Below are 23,370 nucleotides of genomic sequence, written 5' to 3' on the forward strand. Positions count from 1 at the left end.
CTTCTGTCAGTATCTTGGTAAACACCCTTGGGGAAGAGGATAGTCCGAATGGCAGAGCCCTGAACTGCCAATGACGTACTCCTGCACCCCCTTGTACTGCCAGCCTGAGAAAGCGCTGTGAGGGTTCTGCGATGGGTACATAAAGATACGCATCCCTTAAATCTATAGAGGCCATGAACGCTCCCGGCGGGAGTAGGGCTCTGATTGTAAAAATAGAGTCCATGCAGAATTTTTTGTACCGCACCGATTTGTTTAGGGGCTTCAGGTTCAGAATCAGCCTGAAGGCTCCAGACTGCTTTTGAATCACGAAAACATGGGAATAGAACCCTCTTCCCATTTACGCTTCCGGGACCTTGGCTACGACTCTCTGATATTCCAAGTCCCTCAGCGAGTCCATTAGGGCTGAGGCCCTTGCCGGGCCCCTTGGCAGGGCTGTCACAAAAAATCTTTCTGGCGGCGGCTCCGAAAACTCCAGCTGATAACCCCTTCTCACAATGTCTAAAATAAAGGGGCTGGAAACCGTTGCTTCCCACTGTGGGAGAAAGGCCACCAATCTCCCTCCCACAGGGGGAACCGAGTCAGCGTGGCGTCTGGGGCTGTTCAGGAGGACGAAAAATCCCTCCCCCCCGCCTCTACCTCTCTGCCCCCAAGACCTTCTCTGTCCCTCTGGCCTGAGGCTCTGTCTTTTTGCCGGGCGTGATCTCCACGTCCCCACCTCCGGCAGCTTCCTTTTTAGGGGGAAGGACTTTTTCCTGTCTGCCATCCTGTCTAGAATTTCCTCCAACCCCGGCCTGAACAGGAAATCCCCTGTAAAGGGGATGCCACACAACTTAACTTTTGATGTGATTCGCCCTGCCATGTTTTCAACCATAAAGCTCTCCTAGTTGAGTTTGGTAGGGCCGTTGACCTGGCCCCCAGCCTCACTGACTCTGCAGAAGCATCCGCAATGTACCCCACACCTTGTAATAAGTCTTCGAATGAAGCCAAAATCTTTTACTTGGGGGAGTCGGCCACAATATGGGCCTGCAACTGTTTTAACCAGTATTCGAGATTCCTGGCCACGACAGTTGTGGCCATGGCAGGTTTCAGGTTTGACAGGGTTAAATCCCAGGCCTTCTTAAGGAGGGATTCCGCTCTCCTGTCTAACAAATCCAGCAAGTCCCCCATATCCTCGAACGTCATGTCCATTTTCCTCAAAAATATATATATAGTGCAGCACTCAAACATAACTCAAGTACTACAATAACTGTGCTCACATGCAATAGTGACACAAAATAAATCAAACTCAAATCATTAAGTGAAATATCCTTATTTATAAGTGCCACTCTATATTAATCCCTATCCCTTCGTGCCCACATAATCAAACAGATATATATGAAAATAAACAAGTTCTCATTTAAAAAATAATAATTATTTTCACAGTGCTCCAAGTGTAGTGACGTGACCACACTTTATATATTAATCATACAAGTCCAAAGAAAATGTCCATAGATACTAATGGTAAATACATGCAATGTGCAAAAAATGTGCAAAAAAATTGTGCAAAGCAAATGTGTTCTTGTTCCACAGCAGTGCCACTCTTCCCCTCCTAAGGCTAGATTGCCTCCTCACCTCCTTACACTGACCCCTAAGGGCCAAACAGCTTTCAGGATCAATCTGGATCCTTATCCCCTGGAGATCAGCACTTCTCCTGCCGTCGTGGATCACTTTAGGGTACTTCCATTACCCCCACTCAGAAGCCTCTAGAGAATAATTACTCACCACCCAGTGAGCAGGAAAGAAGAATCCTCTAAGTGCAGTATTTAGAGAATGTCCTAGATCCCCCAATAAAAAGTCATATTACTTTCCTTAATGAAAAAGGTTTTTTTCCATGTAGGAACTGCTTCGCCTGTGTAGCTACTGAACGATTAAATAGAAGACGGAAGGATTTCATTGCCACCTCTACTGGTCAGAAATATGACATTAAAGATTTTATCACTTGTAGGTCAGAGGGGGTAGTGTACTGTATAGAGTGTGAGTGTGGACTCCAGTACATAGGCCGAACTAAAAGGCCATTATGGAAGAGACTGAGGGAACATGTCCAAAATATTAGAAAAGGGTTCCCAAAACATAATGTCTCTAGACACTTTGCCATGTACCACAATAAAGACCCCAGTAAGATGAAATTCTGGGGTGTGGAAAAGTTTCTGAAACACTGGAAGGGTAGCAATAAAGTTATATCTTTGAGTCAGACTGAGTCCAGGTGGATTTACTATATGCAAACGCAGGTCCCTAAGGGGTTAAATATTGAGTTTGATTTGAATTGTTTCATTAGTGATTTTTAATTATTTAATTAAATGATTATTATATATTTATGGTTATTGAAATCAAATATTTTATGTGTAGGTTTTTAAGTAACATTTGTAAATGTGTGGGTGAATTGCAGGTAATAGAACGATTTTTAAGTAGGGATTCCATAAAGTGGTATTCCATTTTTTAAGTTTTTAAGTTTTATCTGGGCCTTATTAAAGGTTTTTTAATCTAATTTTTTGAGTGATATAAATAATAAAATATTTTAATTATTGTCAAATTATTGTATGAAGTATTTATATGAGTATCAATTAGGATTGTCATAGTTTTCCTGGGATTCAGTATAGGTCCATTATGAGGTAATTGAATATGGATTCCCATAATATATGTTTTTAGTTTAGAATTAGTATTATTTTAATTGTATTTAATAAAATAAATTGTAACTATTAGGGTCTGGTTGGTAATGTTAGAGATGGATAGAATGCATGGCGTTCGTATTATCCCTAGGGTTGTAAGACGTGTCCTCATTCTCTGAGTGGAGATGCGCTTCAGGAAAATGGCCGCTCCGTGTTAGCGAGTAGGGGGCGGACCGGTAATTAGCAGCAAGTAGGAGGTCCGCTATTTAAGGGAGGATAGACGTGCCTAGGGTAATGCCCAGAGGAAGCCACGAGTGACAGTGACGTAACGCGTAGGCACGTTAGCACGCCAACTTCCGGTACGCGGTGACGCACTTCTGATTGCATGCAGCACACCCACATACTGGCTAAGGAAGAATATGGACATATGTGAGTGGCTATATGTTTGTGAACAGTACCATTAAAGTGTTTTATTGGCTCTAAATACTGCACTTAGAGGATTCTTCTTTCCTGCTCACTGGGTGGTGAGTAATTATTCTCTAGAGGCTTCTGAGTGGGGGTAATGGAAGTAACCTAAAGTGATCCACGACGGCAGGAGAAGTGCTGATCTCCAGGGGATAAGGATCCAGATTGATCCTGAAAGCTGTTTGGCCCTTAGGGGTCAGTGTAAGGAGGTGAGGAGGCAATCTAGCCTTAGGAGGGGAAGAGTGGCACTGCTGTGGAACAAGAACACATTTGCTTTGCACAATTTTTTTGCACATTTTTTGCACATTGCATGTATTTACCATTAGTATCTATGGACATTTTCTTTGGACTTTTATGATTAATATATGAAGTGTGGTCACGTCACTACACTTGGAGCACTGTGAAAATAATTATTATTTTTTAAATGAGAACTTGTTTATTTTCATATATATCTGTTTGATTATGTGGACACGAAGGGATAGGGATTAATATAGAGTGGCACTTATAAATAAGGATATTTCACTTAATGATTTGAGTTTGATTTATTTTGTGTCACTATTGCATGTGAGCACAGTTATTGTAGTACTTGAGTTAGGTTTGAGCGCTGCACTATATATATATTTTTGATATTTACACTGTTTGGGTAGCAGGTTAAGTGCTGGCAGCTTATAGTAGGTGTATTTCCCTTTTGCGCAGGAGGATCTCTGTTTGTATGTCCGTTTTCCTCGCTGTTTGTGAAAAGGCTGCGTCGAACTTAGGGTTCTTATTCCACACGGCCCCAGGATCCTCACTAAACGGAAACCTCCTCCTAAGAGCTCTAGAAAAGAAGGGCTTCCTTTCCGGGTCCTGCCACTCTTTTTTGATGGTATCAACTAAGATCTCATGCACCGGAAAAACTCTGTGCCTTTGTTCCTCTAACCCCTGATACATCTGATCATTCAAGGACAAGGTCTTGACTTCCTCCTTTATGTCTAGGGTTTCGTATATGGCCCCTAAAAGGTCATCTACCTCCTCTAGGGATAACTTGTACTGAGACGGGCCCCTGAACTCATCTGAGGGACCCTCCCCAGCTGACTCCTCTTCCGAATGGGAATCCCCAGCGGGTTCCTCCTCCTCCCCTGTTATGAGGAGATCCCTGCTCCGACCTGCTGAGGCCACCGGTTGGGGGCAAGGGGCTGACTGGGGAGAGGCTAACCTTTCCATAAGACTCTTATAAGAGTCGAAGGTATTGGTCAGCTCCTTCACTGACCTGACCAAGTCACCCTGTTCAGGCCTCTCCTCCTTTACTAACCCTTCAAAGCAAGGGCCGCAAAGAACCTTCCTCCAAGATTCCTTTAACACTGATTTGCAGGACGGGCATCTGTGCTTAGGCTCCTGATACTTAAGCTTCTCCCAGGCCTTGCCCTGAAAGACAAAAAAAGAGCAGAAAGAGAGTCTATCACCCACTGCCATTCACTCCACTGCCCCCCCCCCCTTCCTTCCCGGCAGGGCCTAAGGGCCTGACACCTGTCAACAGGACCCACTCCCTGCCCAAGAAGACCCTCACCACCAGAGGGTCCAGGAGTACCAGAGGAGCTAGGGGCCACCAGGTAGGGGAGGACTCCTCTGAGTCACCTTACCTGAGACTGGCTGGTGCTGGCATCTCCTGGTCCCGGTGCATCCGACATCCTTCCCATGAGGGTGGTCGCCTAGTGCAGTAGCCTGTCCCCCAGGCTGTTCTGCTCCGCACCGCCATTTAAATTTTCTAGGGCCGTTCCCGGAAGTGGCGACCCTGGGAGAAGCCCCACCCCTTCCGCCTTAATTGCCGTCCCCCGACATCCGGCCCAGCAAGTTCCACTGACCGCCAGCATGGAAAGGAGCGGGACTCCTCCCCGATCCTCACCAGATCTCACTGTGGCCGCCCCAACTCACTAGAGGGTCCGGGGGGTGAAAAGCAGCTACGTGCTGCCCCGTCCCCCAGGGAACACGCTCACTGCACAGCAGCAGGCCCAGGGAGGATCGCAGCCGGACACTCCGGCCTTCACTCGCAGCTGCCCTGAGCCTCCCAGCCGGCTCTCAACCCTCGAATCAGCCCTAACCTGTCTACCTGACAGCACCTTGCGCTTCCTCACGTGTCTCCCCACCGGAGGAAACACCTGAACTGAGGTCAGAGGGGAGTGGAGAACTTTTTATTTTGGGTGGAGGTGTTTCCTCAGGTGGGGAGGAGCCGATGTCTCTCAAGGTGCTGTCCTGAAAGACGAAAGGGGAAAAAATCCTGTTTTCTCTTTCGTTCATTGAAGGATACAGCCTCTTCTTCTTCTCAACCATAGGGATGTCTCAAAGCAGTGCCAAAAACACAGAGATGTGGGAAAAAGGAGTCAGAAACATGCTCCCAAACAGGGAAACAGGAAAAAACACCCAAAAAGAAAAACCTTCAAGAGGAAGAGAAACACTTGGCTGCTTGCAAAATTTTATGGTGAAAGGGAGCATCCGAAGATGCACAAACGTTCACCTTATAAAACTTTGTAAAAGTATGCACCAATGACCAGGCAGCCACCTCACAAACCTGAGACACTGACAACTAAGGCACTAATTGCCCAGGTAGAATGTACCATAACAACGAAGGGGGAATCTGACCCTTAATGTTGTGAGCCTGAACAACCACCTGCCTGATCCACCTATAGATGATGGCAGAGGAAGCCACCAGCCCCTTTCTCAGTTCATCCATGACCACACAGAGAGAGTCCAATATTTGAAAGGAAGCTGTAATGGAAAGATACACCCGAACTGCCTGGACTACATACAAGGAATGCAATGCAATCCCCTAAGGATGCAAAAGCTGCAGGCACAGGGAAGGCAGGACAATGTCCTCATTCAAACGAAAATCAGAAACCATCTCCAGAAGGAAGGAAGGAAAAAGATGGAGAACAAACTTATCCTTATGTAAAACCGAATAAGGAGACCTACAAGACAAGGTCACCAGCTGCGACACTCTTCGCACGGAAGTGATACACACAAAAAAGGCAACTTTCTGAGAAAGCGTAAGCAAGGGAAGATCCCTAATGTTTTCAACTGGAAACTTCTGAAGGACTGAAAGGACCAGGTTCAAGTCTCATGGTGGCAAAGAAGAACGTAGCAAGTGAGTCACATGATAAACCCCCTGATTGAAGGTATGAATCAAAGAGTGCGTGGCCAAGGGACGCTGAAAGAAAAATCAAAAGGGCAGAAATCTGACCTTTGATAGTGCTTAAGGCAAACTTTTGCTTCATGTCTCACCAAAGAAAGGCCAAAATCTGAGCCACTGAGTAAAATTTGGTTTGCTTATAGCAGAGAGGGGGATTATACCAGCCAGGGCTACCCAAAAGTGGTGACCTCTGGAAGCTTTGGGCAAACTAAGCAACTGGTTCTCTTTAATCTGTAAATCCAACATCCTATTCTGTCAATCTATGGAAAAGAATTTGTAAGGCATTTAGCAAACTTGGAACACTTTGCCACTTAAATACCCTTTGGCACTAGTCTAGGAATGCTGAAAGGAATGCTCCTTTGTTGTTTGGTCAGCAGGTGAGGAGTATGTTTTCACCAATGTTCTTTACCAAGCTCTAGTGGTGAGGTCAAGGACCTAGCTGTGCTTGCTGCGAAAAATAACCAGAACTGGCTTAACAGAATTAAACCTCCTCTGGCAGGAAAAACAATTCTCATATTTGTACTCAAAATGTAGGTGCTTACCTGCAGCCAATCTTTTATAACATGATGCAGTTAAAAGCAGTCAATTATAGTAGACAATCAGTAATCAGCATCTACTATAACATATATAAAAATATAAAATATGTCAACGGTTACTGGATATTCTGATATAATGAAGGCTTGTAGCCCCAATGGTGATGAAACATGCCTCTGTAAATGGTTGATTTCTTTTTGGATCAAACACTTGCAATAGGAATAAATCAATCTACAGTGGACCACCCATTTGAGTTACATGCCACACATAGGGAAGTGGACTGCAATTGAAAGCTAAAATACTATCAATCACATCTTTGTTTCCACCATGAAATCATCTAATCTGATTGTTCATAAAATGACTGTATTCACCATCAAATCTCATTGAAATGGAGTCTAAATCAATCGATTGCAAATTTGATCACACATTAATCAGATTAAAAAAGAAAAAAAAAAATCAGAGTGTGACCACCATAAGACATATTGCTTGCATATACAGTTAGACAGTTCTATGGGCACAAAAACTAGGTTGTACAGTTCATTGCCCAAACAAGAATAGCTAGTAACCTATAAGAATATTTAAAGGATAAGTTCGCCTTTTAACAAACAATAAATGCACATCTTCGGCAGGTAAAAAAAAAATGTGCATTTACTATTTTTTGTTTTAGGAGCCTGGAAAGCAGATTGCTGGTGCCATGCAGGTCTGCTGCAGACTGTCAATGTAATCTGCTTGCTCGTACCTTTTACGAGCAGATATTTTTACAGAAGAATCAATGTACTACTCAACAGCGCTGTGGTAGTTCATTGAGAACTACAAGCTGACAGCAGCAAAGGCTGTTGTGACTTGTAGTCTTCCCATTCACAGAACACTGTGAAAAATTGTCACAGCTAACGGGGGTAGAAGATCCCCCGCTAGCTGTCACAATGGGGGATCTGTTGGGATGGAGGGGGGTACAATTGCAACATCTTACAGCTTGAATATGGGTGTAACACATAACATGTTACAAAAGGTGAACTTGTCTTTTAACAAATAAAATGCCCACAAAAAGTATGCATGCAGCCTATATGTTAATCAGATTGTCCTTAAAGTGAAAGCTTCATGAAGGACATAGTACAACTATATCTGAGGCATCAGGCAAAAAAATGGATACTCTCATATCCAAGAAAAGAGCGTCTGTATTTTTAGCTTATGTATTCAAATAACGTATTGGGTTAAAGTGGATTTGAACTCAAAAAGACAAGATTTGTTTTAGGGAACATTTAAAAGTGTTAACTGTGCATAAGCAGTGCTTTGAAAATGTACATTTTGTCTTAAATTCCTCCTGAAAAATATAAGTGCCCTTCCTGGTATGTGAGGGTCCCTAGGTACCTACTGCCCAGGTGCCTGCTGTATATCTAAGTATGAGATCTAAGGCACTGCTGTCCATGACTGCTCTTAGGAGATCTGGTGTAAGATTTGGTGATGTCACTACTGTGCTGCTCACTGTTGTTCTCTCTAAAGGCTCTGAAATGAGAAAGCAAAAGTCCTGCTTCTACCAAGAAGTCATCCTCTACACAGAGACCCATTGCAGCACAAGGCATGGGAAGTCAGTTGCTGGGGGAACACAGGCAATATTGGTGACAAGCCCTTAGCCTTCTGCCTGCCATTTTGTGCACAACTTCCAGAGTTCAGTCCCTATTTAAGTATATGATCAAGTAATAAAAAGACAGCCACGTTCTATATAAAACAAAATGGGTGAATCAAAAAGGAGATCACACCATTAGATAAAGATCCACCAAATAAAACTAAAACACAAGCATATATTCTATGCACACTCCAGTCCTTTGCCTCTATAAATCACTTTTTCCTCATAAAATCTTATGATATTTTCATATAGAGCACTTGACAAGCCTTGTCATACCAGTTACGAGATAAAATGAAAATCTTGTCGCAGCTGTTTTACAGATGACCTTCAAAGCCGCTGGAGAGTTCTCCTTAGCACAGAATGCATAGCTGTTAAAACTTCACTCTAATTGAGTGACGCTAATGCCACACAAAAATGCTTTTGCTAACACTGCAGATATAGCCGGTAAAGATCAAGTGTTTATACAAAGATACCATCCATTTTTTTTTCAACCAGCATTTTCCCAGCAGGTCAAACTTACCAATAACAATGCATAAAATTGGATTTTATAATCCCGGAAAACAGAAAAGCAGCATGACACATAACGCTCTTCCATCCAAGTAACTAATGAATGCACCATAACATGGATTTATGTTAGCCTGGATAGCAGCAATTAATTTTTTTTTCCTAGTGAGCTAGGAAATTACAATTAAATACTGAGCTATTAAATAGCATACCATGGTCCAGCATTTCTTTAAGAAAAAAAAAAAAACAGCTTTTTAAATGACCTTCCCATCATACAGCTTAAGCAAACAGCAATCTCAGACTGTTAATATGTTCATAGTTTTCCCACTTATATGCACACTGCTAAATAATTAATTTTAATGTCCCTTCAGTAAATTAAATCAGCCTGGAATGTAAGAACTAACAAATTAACCGCAGCTGTGATTTTCTCAGAGATATCAAGCGTATTAACGTCCGTAGTCTTACTCCAAAATGCAGGTACATAAATGCATGAAAAACACAAAATGGAGACAGTTGAAGACATGTTCCATAATTAGGATTTCTTGAAATTAAATATAAGCCAAGGACTGAAGGCTTGAGAGATGTCAGAGTGCCCTCTACTGCTGTATTCTGGCAGGCGAGACTGGGAAACCATGAGCTCAGAAGATGAATTTTATGGTCTGAATGATAGGTATAGTCTCAATATAACAGATAGGTAAATGGGTGTGTGGTTGTACAATGACACAATATTAATATAGCTTTTCAAGGACAAACAAGGGTTGTTTCTTTATATAAAACAGAAGGAAATAAGCTTCAGTTCTTATTTCAATCAACTGGCTATAAACCCTTATTTACTAGTAGAAAACAAATATTTGTACAGATAACTTTTATTTGGATCTTGTAAATTCTCTGTAAAGCTTGATGCCACTGTAAACGTGACAAATGCCGAAAGAAACTTAGAATAGGTAAAACTACGCTCAACTAGAATTGTAAACTGAGCCTTTCAAGGCATACAGAGCGCATGAACTTCCTGCTTTTGGTTTTGCTTTTACATTCATGCATGGTTGTTGTAATCCTGTCCATCCCTCACTTTTTGTTTGTAAACTGAAGTTCTGGGAACCCATTTGGCTTACCCATTTGTAAAACAGAGAAATATTCTCAAACACACCCACTACGAGCTCATTGCCTACCTAGAATCCAGTTAGTGGTGGGACAGGGCTGCAACAGGGTACAGAAAACTCAGAATAAAGTAACTTATTTAATCAATGGGTGTTATTTACTAAAACAACATGGTGCCCAATCTGGTGCAGCTCTGCACAGAAACCAATCAGCTTCCTCGTTTTATTGCCAAAGCTTAATTGAAAAGCTGAAGGTAGAAGCTGATTGGCTACCATGCACAGCTGCATCAGATTCTGAGTGCACCAGTTTTAGTAAATCCTCCCCAATTATTGTAGCATAGTCACAGTTTTCACTGGATAGCATTAGTGGATCAATAATTAGTTTAACTTATTGCCTGGAAAAGATCGTTAACCCCCAGATGCCCACAAACTGTAGAGTACAGTTCTCTCTACAGAGATACTGTGTGTGTGTGTATGTATTTTATTTATTTATGTATATATATATATATATATATATATATATATATACACTCACACACACACATACACACACAGTATCTCACAGAAGTGAGTTCACCCCACCCATTTATGTAAATATTTTTTTTTATTTTTTCATGTGACAACACTGAAGAAATGACACTTTGCTACAATGTAAAGTAGTGAGTGTACAGCTTGTATAACAATGTAAATTTGCTGTCCCCTCAAATTCAACACACAGCCATTAATGTCTAAACCGCTGGCAACAAAAGTGAGTACACCCCTAAGTGCAAATGTCCAAATTGGGCCCAAATTGTCAATATTTTGTGTGGCCACCATTATTTTCCAGCACTGCCTTAACCCTCTTGGGCATGGAGTTCACCAGAGCTTCACAGGTTGTCACTGGAGTCTTCTTCCAGTCCTCCATGACGACATCACGAAGCTGGTGAATATTAGAGACCTTGCAGATGAATTAGAGTGGAGACTGAGAGACAGGTTTTCTCGTGCGACATCAGTACCTGACCTCACAAATGTGCTTCTGGAAGAATGGTCAAACATTCCCATAGATATACACCTAAACCATGTGGACAGTCTTCCCAGAAGAGTTGAAGCTGTTATAGCTGCAAAGGGTGGGCCAACTCAATATTGAACCCTAGGGACTGAGACTGGGATACCATTACCATTAATGTACGTGTCATAGCAGGCGTCCCAATACTTTTGGCAATAGAGTATATATATATATATATATATATATATATATATATATATATATGAGTTTCAGACAGGGTGCAGATTTGAGCCACAGACAGGGTGCAGGGGTGAGTTGCAGACGTGGGATGCAGAGTTGAACTGTGGCCCGGGAGTGCAGAGCTCAGCTGTGGCCAGTTGGTGCAGAGCTGAGCTGTGGCCTGGGGGTGCTGAGCTGAGCTGTGGCTGGGGGATGCAAAGGTGGGTTGCAACTCAGCTCACCTCTGCAGACCGCCCCCCCCCCCCCCCCCCCGCCGCAGCTCACCTATGCACCCTGTCCGCAACTCACCTGACTCAATTTACCTCTGCAACACTTGACTGCAGCTCACCTTTGTACATCCCCCCTCCCCCTCCACTGTCCTCATATGGTTGGCTAGCTTTGCAAAACACAGCTGTCAGCAGCCGGCCCCTCTCTATAGTAACTCCCGTTTTGGGTCCTATCTTTCCACACAGTGCACCAAGTGCACTTACTCACCGCTTTGCATCTTCCCCACTGGCCGGTGATCCCCCCTGGGGCATCTGCTTCCATGCATTAGGCTGCAGGAGGAGATGCCCCACCCCTAAACACACTGCATACTGCACCCGCAGATATCTGTTCCTTCCCTGTCCCACAGTGAGTACAGAGGTAGGGAGGTTCTGTGGGAGCGGATGGTGCTGTCACTTCAGCCGCGCTTCTGTGTTTATAAGAGACAGTAGATATGGGTGTGCGCAGGGCCAGTGCCGAAAGAGGCGGAATGGCGTTCCGCCATGTTCCGGCTGAAATAAAGCCCTGATCACAACTAGGTCTTATTTTCGGGGTAGGTCTTATACTTTAGCAATTCCCAAAAATAGCACTAGGTCTTATTTTCGGGGTAGGGCTTATTTTAGGGGAAACAGGGTATATATATATATATCTATATCTATATCAACAAACAGAAAAGAAATCCATGTCAAATCAAAATTTGGTGTGATCACCCTTTGCCTTCAAAACAGATACAATTCTTCTAGGTACACTTGCACACACTTTTTGAAGGAACTCAGCAGGCAGGTTGTTCCAAAATGTTGGAGAACTAAGCACAGATCTTCTATGGACATACACTGTCTCAAATCCTTTTGCCCCTTCATATAATCCCAGAAAGACTCCATGATGTTGAGATCAGGGCTCCGTGGGAGCAAAACCATCACTTCCAGGACTCCTTGTTCTTCTTTACACTGAAGATTGGCTGCACGTCTGGGGTCGTTGTCCTACTGCAGAATAATTTTGGGGCCAGGTATACAGCTCCTATATTGCTGATGATATTCTCTTGGCGCTGTTCTGTGTTTTATGCAATTTTGGGGCCAATCACATGCGTCCCTGATGGTATGGCATGATGGATAAGTAGCTGCCTACATTTCTCAGCATTGAGGACACCACTGATCCTGCCCAAGTCTCCAACTCCATTTGCAGAAATGCAGCCCCAGACTTGCAAGGAACCTCCACCATGCTTCACTGTGCCCGAAGACTCATTATTGTACCGCTCTCCAGCCCTTCATGAACAAACTGTCTCCTGCTACAGCCAATTATTTAACATTTTGACTCAGCAGTCCAGAGCATTTGCTGCCATTTTTTGTGCACTGCAGTTCCTATGTTTTTATACAAAGGACACAGAAACAATGCTGAATAACTCAATTATGCCCAAGCTTGGTATCACCATTTGCCGACAGGACTTTTTCTTTATAAGTACAGGTGGTCAGCAAGTGGTTAAAGTATAACTTAAGGCAAAACTTTTTTTTCTTTTTTTTACATTTGGATAGAGTAATGAGGGGTCAGAACCACAGTCAAGTTTTCTATTGCTGTCTGTATAAGCATTAGGGAAATGTAATTCTCTAATTGTCTTCATCACCGAAGTCACTCAAAATAAAAGAAAGGGTAAATCCAAAATGGAGATGCACCAGAACAACAATAGAGGGGAAATTGTCAAAAAGTGAAATTTGTATCCATGACAACTGTCAAAGAGGGGATTTTCCTCACTTGGGAGGGATACTCTCACTTCCTGTTGAGTCTCAGGAAGTGTACGGAAATCTCCCTAATGAAACACAGATGGCAAAATCAAGACTGACAGCAGACTTAATCCTCCTCTACTGTGTCCAAATTGAAAAAAAAACAAAAAAAAAAACAGTTTTCACTTTAAATTTCCTTTAATGCCAAAATGGAAAAAAAGGATTTCCATATCTTTCAAAATAATAGGAAAAAATAAATCTATTTATTGCAAAAGTAATCACTAGCTTTGCTGTGAAATCCCTAAATAAGCTATGGTACAACCATCTGCATGCAGAAATCACATAATTGTTTCAATAGGGCAATTAAAATTATGCATGATTTCAAAATAAATGCAGTTTTTTGGAAGGTGAGTTTGTCAAAGAATGCCCTCCAAAGAATGGATGTCTGGTTAATGCCATGTTTAACACATATAAACAAACAGCATAATACATAAGACCAAGAAGCTATCAAAGTAAAGCTGGGATAAAGTTCTTAGGAAGCACTTATCAGGATTGGGTTCTGCAAAGACTCACATCTGATATGGGAAGAAACAGCCATAGTACAATGAAAACCCAGACACTCCACAAAGCTGGTGACAAAAAGAAAGCCAACACATACACAGACTTTTTTAGTCTGATGAGACCAAAACAGAACTTTTTGGCTTTAGCACACAAACGCTACTGTATAGGTTATGGCCCACCTCTGGTGATTACCCTGCAAATACAATTCCCACAATGAACCGTTGTGGTGGTAGTAAGAGATGAGTGATTATTTAAAGTTAATCTCAAATTTTGGTCCACCCAAATATGTCTGACGTGCAGAGAATCCCAAAATTCAAATTCCAGACAATAATTAATACATTAAATGATTCTCTCGCAGACTACAGTGTGAATCAATTTACTCATCCCTAATAGTAGTATCATGCTGTGAAGGATGCCTTTCAATTACCAGGGAATGTGAAACTGGTAGGAAAAGATGGATAAAGCCTAACACAGGGCAAATATTGAGAAAAATCTGTTTTAGTTGACAAGAGACTGGAGACTGTGGAGATGGATCACCTTCCAGCAGAACAATGACCATACACAAACCACAAACATGAAACACCTGGCTATAGAAGCACTGGAGTGCTTGCAATCAAAAACCTAGACGTAGACAAAGCCACCAAATAGACACCATTTAACCTGACAGAGGTATACAGCAAGAGAAACCTACCCTAACAGACTCACAACAGTGGTTCTACCAAATGTTGATACAGGAGGGTGAATATGTATTCCACAATATATTTTTATTTAACCATTTCAATACCGTGCAATTTTACACCTTCCTGCCCAGGCCATTTTTCAGGTTTCAGCGCTCTCACACTTTGAATGACAATTGCGCGGTCATACAACATTGTACCCAAACTAAAATTTTACCATTTTCTTCACACAACTAGAGCTTTCTTTTGGTGGTATTTAATCACCATAGTAACATTGTACTACTTTGGGGAAGTGATCAGTATTTTTTTTTTTTTTTTTTTTACACAATTTGCTTATAGCAAAGAATTACTTTGCTATAAGCAAGCATTTACCTGAATGAAATCGATTCATTCAGCTTTTTTTTTTTTTTCTTTTTGTGCTTAGCTGTGATTTGGTCACAGCGAATCACATGACATGTGCATGTGATTAGCTGTGACCATTCACAGCTAGACACTAGTATACAATGGATGGCATGAATGAAGCCATCCATTGTATACAACTGTCATGTGACCTGCTGTGATTGGTCACAGCAGGTCACATGGTACCAGCAATGGGAGCCGGTACTCGGATCTGTCATCGGCCGTGTCCGAGGTGCACGGCCGGTGACAGATCGCGCTGCTGCGCCGCTCTGCATTAGCGCAAACTGCGCATGTGCGGGAGCACGCCAAATGGGATGCACCCAGAATGCAGGAACACATTTGAAGCCGCCAAACGGCCATTGGCCGGGCGGCTAATGGTTAATAATGTTTGGTGCATAATAAAAAAAATGGCATCCTCAGTTGTGTAAATCAAATGTCAAATAATCAAATTTAATTCCAAGTTATAGCACTGCAAAATGTCCAAGGGGTAAACATCTATACAACATAATGTAAATAAATGTGGTCCGTTTGCAGTTTTTCCTTATATGGAAGTGAAGCAGTTAGGCTGTATATGAACAACTACACATTTCAATTTCTGTGACCTTTTTACAAAATAACTATGAATCCCGTCACCACATCGCTATGCCACTAACCTTGGGAACATATGAAATGGATGGAAATATGAAAAATAATTTTAATATATCATAATATAGCAAAAGCTAATAATGGCCATGCAGAAACAGCCTGTACAATAATTCTGATTTTCCACTCTAATTGTCCATATGTTCCAAGAAAAAAGACACAGTTCTCCCCGACTATGCAAATGAAATGTTTCCATGTTGGTATAACCAATGGTAAACTATAAGAACAATTAGTTGGCCTGCACATTAAAAAAAAAATCTAAAAAAAGCAATGATCTTAGCTGTGACACTTTAGGTTTTCTCCACATGGCTTCTGTTAAAAGAATGAAGGCCTTATAAGGGAAATTACTGACTTTCATTATAAGTTTTCTTTTAAAAATAAAATTGGAACATGGGCTGTTGTTGCTATGGCAGCATATATATTCAGTGCCCAAGACTTACAACAGCCCCAATAATCTAGCAGTCAACAATATCCCTGCTACTCCACTTGTGATGATACCAGCACTTAACCAAAACACTAATGGAAAACATGAACACAAACCGTTATCATCCACTGATAACTAATATCACCCCACAAAGTAAAACAGTACACATTTTATAGGATGCATTTGAGCTGCTTCTCACCTCCTTTGAAGCGTCTTTTGCATTGTGTTTAACATGCTGGTGTACTCAAATCTAATATTATTTATATTTCAAAAGCTTTTCATAATGGGAGAGACGCTATGGTCTAGCTAACAATTATAAAAAAACACAAGTGTTAAAAAATAAACCAGCTTAGATGAAAGAGTTGGTGCTGACCATATATGAATGGTCTCTGAAATGTACCAAAGTAGGACAAAGTTGCAGGTAATGGATATGGATGCACATGACTGACCATCTATATATTTCTTTCTATCTCAACTTTGCTTGCAGAGGCAGTGTGTGATATGATTTTGTTGAACGAGCAACACTGTTGAGCAAGGTCTGCATACTGGTTTCAGATAAATGGGGGTGGAATCCAGAGTCCTTGAGACCTTATTCATTTTAGTGACCAGCTGCTACTTCAGTTCACTAAACAATGAGAAATCCTATTTGCTTTAGGGTGGACAAATTCTTATCTGGGTGCATTCCTAATCAGAATTTAACATTTATAAAGTTGTATTTAGTTGTATATAGTTCTAACCAATGAGTAAAGAGTATTACTTAACTGTACCTCTATAACAGGAACATCTTCTTTAAGCTCTGATGTATGTGCAGCCAATAGGCCGATGACTCTCACCACTTTTATACGTCTGAAAAGAGAACATAAAAACATAATACCAAGTAATTACAGTGAAAAGGTGAGATGCTAGAAATTTGAATGAACTAGTACATAGCTGCCCTTTTTTTCAATAACCCTTTAGCCTTGGATCAACACAGTAGAAAGCTTTGAACTGACACAAGTGTCCAACTTAGACAAATTTACTGAGGCTACGCCACTTATTAAATCAGTTTTCATACATTTGCAGAGAACTAACTGTTAACAAAATAAAATGGGTGTGAATACAGCAGAAACTACAGTGCATAACCCAGATTCAATTTGAGAACAAGGAGTATCAAAGTTCATCTTCCATTCACTTCACTGCAATCAGTTTATAATGGGTACAACAAGCTGTTACACCTTGTACTCTCCCCAAATTTTTCATTCTAGGCCACGAGACCCATTCACCAATTACCCCCCAACAGGTATGACAACAATAGCAACATCTAATGGAGTGGCACAATCACCATGTGTTTATCGCTTCTAAAACATGTTCAGAATTCCTATACTGACAAAGTCCTATACAGTAGCTATACCAGGGCAATAAATAATAAAACAGGTTCATATTAAAACAACTGTTATCCCAAAGCATCTTATACGTATCCCAACCCCCTGCTATTTATAGCAGTCTCCACTCTTCTGAGAAAGTTTTTACTTTGTTTTTATGGAGTTGGCTTTCTGGGTAGGACCTCATGTAGGAGAAGCAAAACCCTTTCTCAAACTGTTCTCATAAGGTTGGATGTTCAAAATTGTGTAAAATGTCTTTAAGTGTCTTTTTAATCTGCAGTATTAACTGTACTCTTTTCTGCAAATACCTGAACTTAATAATGTGGAGGAGTGTCCACATATTTATAGCCACATAGTATGTGCCTCTTTTGGAAACTTAAAAGAATTCCAAAAATTACAGCAGTTTTAAAAATCTGCTGGTTTACAAGGGGTTAAATCCACCAAGATGTATGCCATCTCATGGACTTATTTTTTTTTATTGACAATTTACATTTTTACTGAGTACAGCTATACTGCCAGAGCTCTGCCAGGAGAAATGAAAAATGCTGTGTGACTGCACCCCCCTCCCCTCTACTGTCCATTAACAAGATACTTTGTATGTTGTGAATGGGTCCACACAATACAAAGCCTTCTGTGATTAAGCAAAGGGAGAAAAGGGGATCGACTGAGTGGCTGTGCATGAGCCTGAAGCTTCTGTATTAGAGACCCGAAGGTCCACTGCTGGGGCACTGGTAGTATACAAATAACTGTACTCCCGATGCTCAGTAAAAATTTAAACAGTAAATAAAAGACATGAGCCCATGAATTGATACACTTTGTTGCAGCAGATCTAGCCAGCAGATCGTCTGCAATTCTTGGAATTCTTCTTTTAAATACCGAATACAGAAAGGAGAGGATTTAAAGAGTAACTCATGGAAAAAAAACAGCAAATAAAAAAAAAATTATAATATTGTAAATACAATTGCTACACAAGCCATGTTGTAATTTACCTTTCCGTTTCAGTCTGTAGCACTGTCATTTTCTGTAAAATCCAATGCAATATGGCAGCTTGGATGCATTTTGTACAATGTTGGTGAACATAACGCCTCCAAAAATGTCAATAAAAGTGTATGGGCTATTGGTCTGCTGTGGACAAAATACTTTGCTCAAATTTAGGGTCCACCAAAAAACAAAGTGTGGTGAACCATAAGATTTGACAAACAGCTCTGCAGAACTGGGAAAAATAACCAATTCAATACATATGTGTATGAAGAAGAGCGTTTGCAAATTTGTGTGTATGGAAATGGAACTAAAATACAGTATGTCACTCGGGTAGTAATATAAATACAAAAATAAGAGTTTATATAAAATGTCATGATTGCATTATAGCAGCGCAGAACCTCTTTCCAGTGAATGAATTTCCATTTTTCATCCTACCACACCCTACATAAATTCTGTATATTAGTGGCCACTTCTGTTATAGTCCACTAGAGGGCAGAATTATACAAGATTCTTAAACGTATTTGCTGCAACTTGATACAATTAATTACAAGCAGCCATTAGGATGCAAATACAATTTATGTAATGTTATCTGATTTGAACATAAATTATGAATAGCTATTACAGAGGTTATTTAACATGTACAATGGATGTACTGGGCATTCTCTGTCCATAAAGAGTAAAATCGAGAAAAACGCCTAGCTTGTTGTGCGGTTAATATGGAAATTAAATAGATAAATGAAGCACAATATTCAAAAAATAATATTGACAAACATTTTACACCTGCATAATAAAATTAATTCAGTTATATTTCAGCTAAGCTAAAACAGCTTACTAGCATCAATTACTTACGATATAACTGGGCTACACAGTTTCTTCAAGATTTATTAAGTGTGCACTAAAATGTATGCAGTAATATCAATCACTGTACAACTAATTGGAGACAATATCCTTGGCCCATAGGAAAAACATATTTTACTACATCCTTTCATCTCTTGAATGCTCACTTTTATTGCTTCTGATTATCTGGAGTAATCAAAATATAAACTTACACAGGCAGCATTTTATTAAATAAAAAAATGCAGTTAATGTTTTGCAGAGTCATTCCACATAATTTCATTGGTGTATAAAATCAGAATGAAAGGAAAGCAAAGGCCTTTGCTTACTTAAATCAATAAGAATCAAGCACCAGAACCTAAAACATTACCCACTAAAGAAGGTACTAAACAATGCCCTCCTGATCATCTCTGGCCTACTGATTTTACTTACCTGATATTAAAGTAGTTCTAAAGGCTCAAGGTTTTCTACCTTCATGCATTCAATGCATGAAGGTAAAAAAAACCTTCTGTGTGCAGCAGTGCCCCAAGCCCCCTCAATACTTACCTGAGCCCCATCGAGATCCAGAGATGTGCACGACAGCCTGGGCGGTCCCGGGTCTCTGCCTCCTCATTGGCTGAGACAGCAAGTGGGAGCCATTGGCTCCCACAGCTGTCAATCACAGCCAGTCAGCCAATAAGGAGAGAGAGGGATCTGGGCCAAGCCACGGCTGTGTGTGTGAATGGACACACAGAGCAGTGGGTGCCACCAAAGCAAGCTGCTTGCTGTGGTGGCATCCGACAGAAAGGAGGAGCCAGGAGAGCCTGCGGGGCAGGCAAAAGGAGGAGGATCCAGTCTGCTCTGTGAAAAACCACTACACATAGCAGGTAAGTATGTTTGTTATTCTACAAAAAAAAAAAAAATGTTTAGTATCGCTTTAAAGTGGTTCCAAAGGCAAAAGGTTTTTTTTACCTTAATGCATTTTCTGCGATAAGGTAAAAAAAAACGTATGCATGCTGTCAATCACAGCCAGTGAGGAAAGTGTGTGGGGGGGGGGGGGCGGGATTGAGCTGCACTCTGTGGGGTTTATTTACTAAAGCTGGTTCACTCAGAGTCTCGTGCACTTCTACATAGAAACTAATCAGCTTACAGATTTTATTGCTAATGCTTAATGGAACAAGCTGAAGTTAGAACAGGGGCAGGCAACCTTATGAGCATAGTATCCCTAAAAATGTTTTCGAAGAAATTGAGAGTGCCAGTTATATAAACAAATTTCAACTTTATACACTCAATCACAAAAAGGAATGTTTATACAGTAAATGATGTACGCTATTTGAATAATAGTAGGAAAATATTGAGCTTTCAAGGATGGTAAATGGTAACTTACCCTTTTTCCAGAACACATGTGCTGTGAGGCACGTATGGCAAGGTTGAAAAGAATATGTCAACTGAGGACGTCTGCGAAATATATACAGTGGTACCTCGGTTAACGTAATTTTCGGTTTACGAATGAAAATCCATTGAAAATAATGCCTCGGTTTACAAATTTTTTTCGTAACACAAAGCAAGATTCCCCAGAATGCATTGCGCCTGGGAGGTTTATAGCGCTGCCCCCGTGCATGCTGGAGTCTGAGTAGCTCATGGAGTCGACTGTGGAGGTGTTTTTGCATCGGGTTTTGGAGCCATTCTGGAAATTTTTATTTCATCACCGTACAGTATTTATACCTTTAAAGTACACTTTATAAAGAGTTTTGAACAGATAAAAGACTTTTTTTTTTTACTTTCTTCTGACCTCCAGAATGGATTGATTGGTTTTCAATGCATTCCTATGGGAAACCATGTTTTGGTTTACAAATTTTTTGCAATATGAAACGTTCCGGAGTACGCATTACATTCGTAAACCGAGGTACCACTGTAGTTGGAAATGAAGTGTGAGGTGATAGTGGTCACCCTAACAAAGTTCTCTCAGATCAAACCCAATCTCTGCACCTTCCGACCTTAAATCAGCCCTCATTCTTGCACCTTTACACCTGAGATCATCCCAATTCCTGCAACCTCACACCTCAGATCATCCCAATTCCTGAACCTTCAAACCTCAGACCACCCCAATTCCTGCACTTTCACATCCCAGGTCAGATCCAGTTTCTGCACTTTCATGCCCTAGCTCCGCCCCAATTCCTGCATTTTCACACCTCAGATCACCCCAATTCCTGCACAATTGCACCCCAGATCAGGCCTAATTCATGTTTCTTCAGGCCTCAGATCAGCTCCAATTCTTTCAACTTTACACTTCAGATTAGCGCCAGTTCCTGCACTTTCACACCTCAGATCATCCCAATTCCTGCACCTCCAGACCTCATTTCAGCCCCAGTAACTTCAACTTCACACCTCAGATAACCCCAATTCCTGCACCTTCACATCAGATCACCCCAATATCTGTACATTTAGACTGCAGATCACCCCAATTCCTGTACTTTCACACACCAAATCAACCCCAGTTCCTGCATCTTCACACCGCAGATCAGCCCCAATTCTTGCACCTCCAGACCTCAGATCAGCTCAAATTTCTGCACCTTCACACCTGTTTTGTTAAGTTTTTGGGGTTGTATTCGATACGTGCAAAGAGATACCACACAAATACTTAGAAGTATAACATTCACTAAATGTTATATTTTCTTTATCTGTATTTGCCATTACAAGAATACTTAACTAAAGATGCTGTTTCTGCCATTGTTAACACAGTGTGACACCGGTGATCACAGCTGCATGCGTGATTGCAAGCTCTGTGCCGAGAGTAAATATTTCCAACTACAACTGTAGCATAAAAACTATGGAAAGTCCCCAGCCAACTTCCCTCATAAGCAACAATATGACCTTTTAAGGACTTGGTCAATTTGTAATCACACATTCCTGAAAGGAGGTTAGAGGGCTGGCTTGACCATATGGTCAGCTTATAATGAAATTCCTATGGCCTGAAGTCATTTAAGCTTATTAGATATTTGTGAGGTCAACATTAATAAGAAAATCTGCATTTTTACAATCCAGATCAGCTCTAATTCCTGCATTTTTACAACCCAGATCAGCCCCAAACCCGGCACCTCCAGGCCTCAGATCAGCCCCAATTTCTACACCTGCACACCTCAGATCATACAAATTTCTGCACCTTTACACCTCAGCTCACCCCAATTCTTGCAACTTCATACCCCATTCTCCAGCGACAATTCTTGTGCCTTCACACCTCAGAACACCCCAATTCCTGTACTGCCGGACCTCATATCAGCCCCTATTCCTGCAACTTCACACCGCAGATCAACTCCAATTCCTGCACTTTCACACCTCAGATCAGTCCCAATTTCTGAACCTTCACACCTCAGATCACCTAATTAATGTACTTTCACATCTCAGCCCACCCCAATTCCTGCACTGTCACACCGCAGATCAGCCCCAATTTCTGCTCCTTTAGTCCTCAGATCAGCCCCAACTCCTGCACTTTCTGGTATAAATAGACCAAGCCGTTTCCACATAGATGCTCTAGAAATAAACACCAGCCAGTGCTCCAGTCAAGTCAGCACCGCATGTACCAAGCGCTAGAATTGGAGAGTCGCAATTCCTGCAGTTCCTAATTCTAAGGTGGTAGTTACCAATATCTGTTTTGAAGCTGTAGTGCCCAATAGAAGTTCTAAAGTAGTAGTTAACAAACCTTGTTTTAAAGTAGCAGTTCCTTCTATTTGGACGCCACGGTGAATGGCAGTGACAGGAATCTGCTGATTCCTGCTGCTGTTTTTGACATCTGTGAACTGCTAGCTACAGCCACCTAACGTGTATAGTACACTTTTATGACAAGTTGCCAGTGGCCGTACCTATTTGTGGCTGTTCATACAACTGGCAATTACCTGTGGTGATTGCTGATGAATGCACACAAAGTGTGTTGTCAGCAGCCATCACTGCAGGTAATTGTAGCAATTGTGCATACAGAGATGGACGTGGTCATCCATCTTGCTAAGGATCCTCCATCTTGTATCCCCCTCTCTCCTCCAAATCCCCCCTCCCTTTCTGTTGATTGACACGTGGTCCCTGGATGCTGAGTTCAAAAGGCATCAAGGCTCAGCGGGAGCGCTTCATGGTTATAAACCCCAATTAACTTAACCCAGTAACAATCGCTCCCAGGCACACAGATTGTGGTCCATTAGCTGGAAAATCTTTGTGCAGAGTGCAGCTGAGCGTGGCATTGTTACGCACGTGACAGCGCGGTTTTAGATTGGCTAGTCCTTCGGTCACGAGTTTGGTGAGAAGGGCT

The 23,370-nt window shown here is 41.5% G+C and overlaps 1 protein-coding gene across 2 annotated transcripts in view; it reads right to left on the bottom strand.

Annotated features, from left to right (window-relative positions):
* ULK4 (unc-51 like kinase 4) overlaps window positions 1–23,370 on the bottom strand; it is an 898,798-nt gene that overhangs the window by 764,870 nt on the left and 110,558 nt on the right. For both annotated transcript variants that reach the window (XM_089672503.1, XM_089672504.1), the window contains exon 17: window positions 16,686–16,764. In XM_089672503.1, coding sequence (XP_089528629.1) covers window positions 16,686–16,764 — 79 coding nt within the window. The remainder of the gene's footprint in view (window positions 1–16,685; window positions 16,765–23,370) is intronic.

This window comes from Staurois parvus, unplaced genomic scaffold, assembly GCF_062004578.1.
Source record: "Staurois parvus isolate SC_StPar_1 unplaced genomic scaffold, SC_StPar_1.0 ptg000130l, whole genome shotgun sequence".
NCBI classification, from domain to species: Eukaryota; Metazoa; Chordata; class Amphibia; order Anura; family Ranidae; genus Staurois; species Staurois parvus.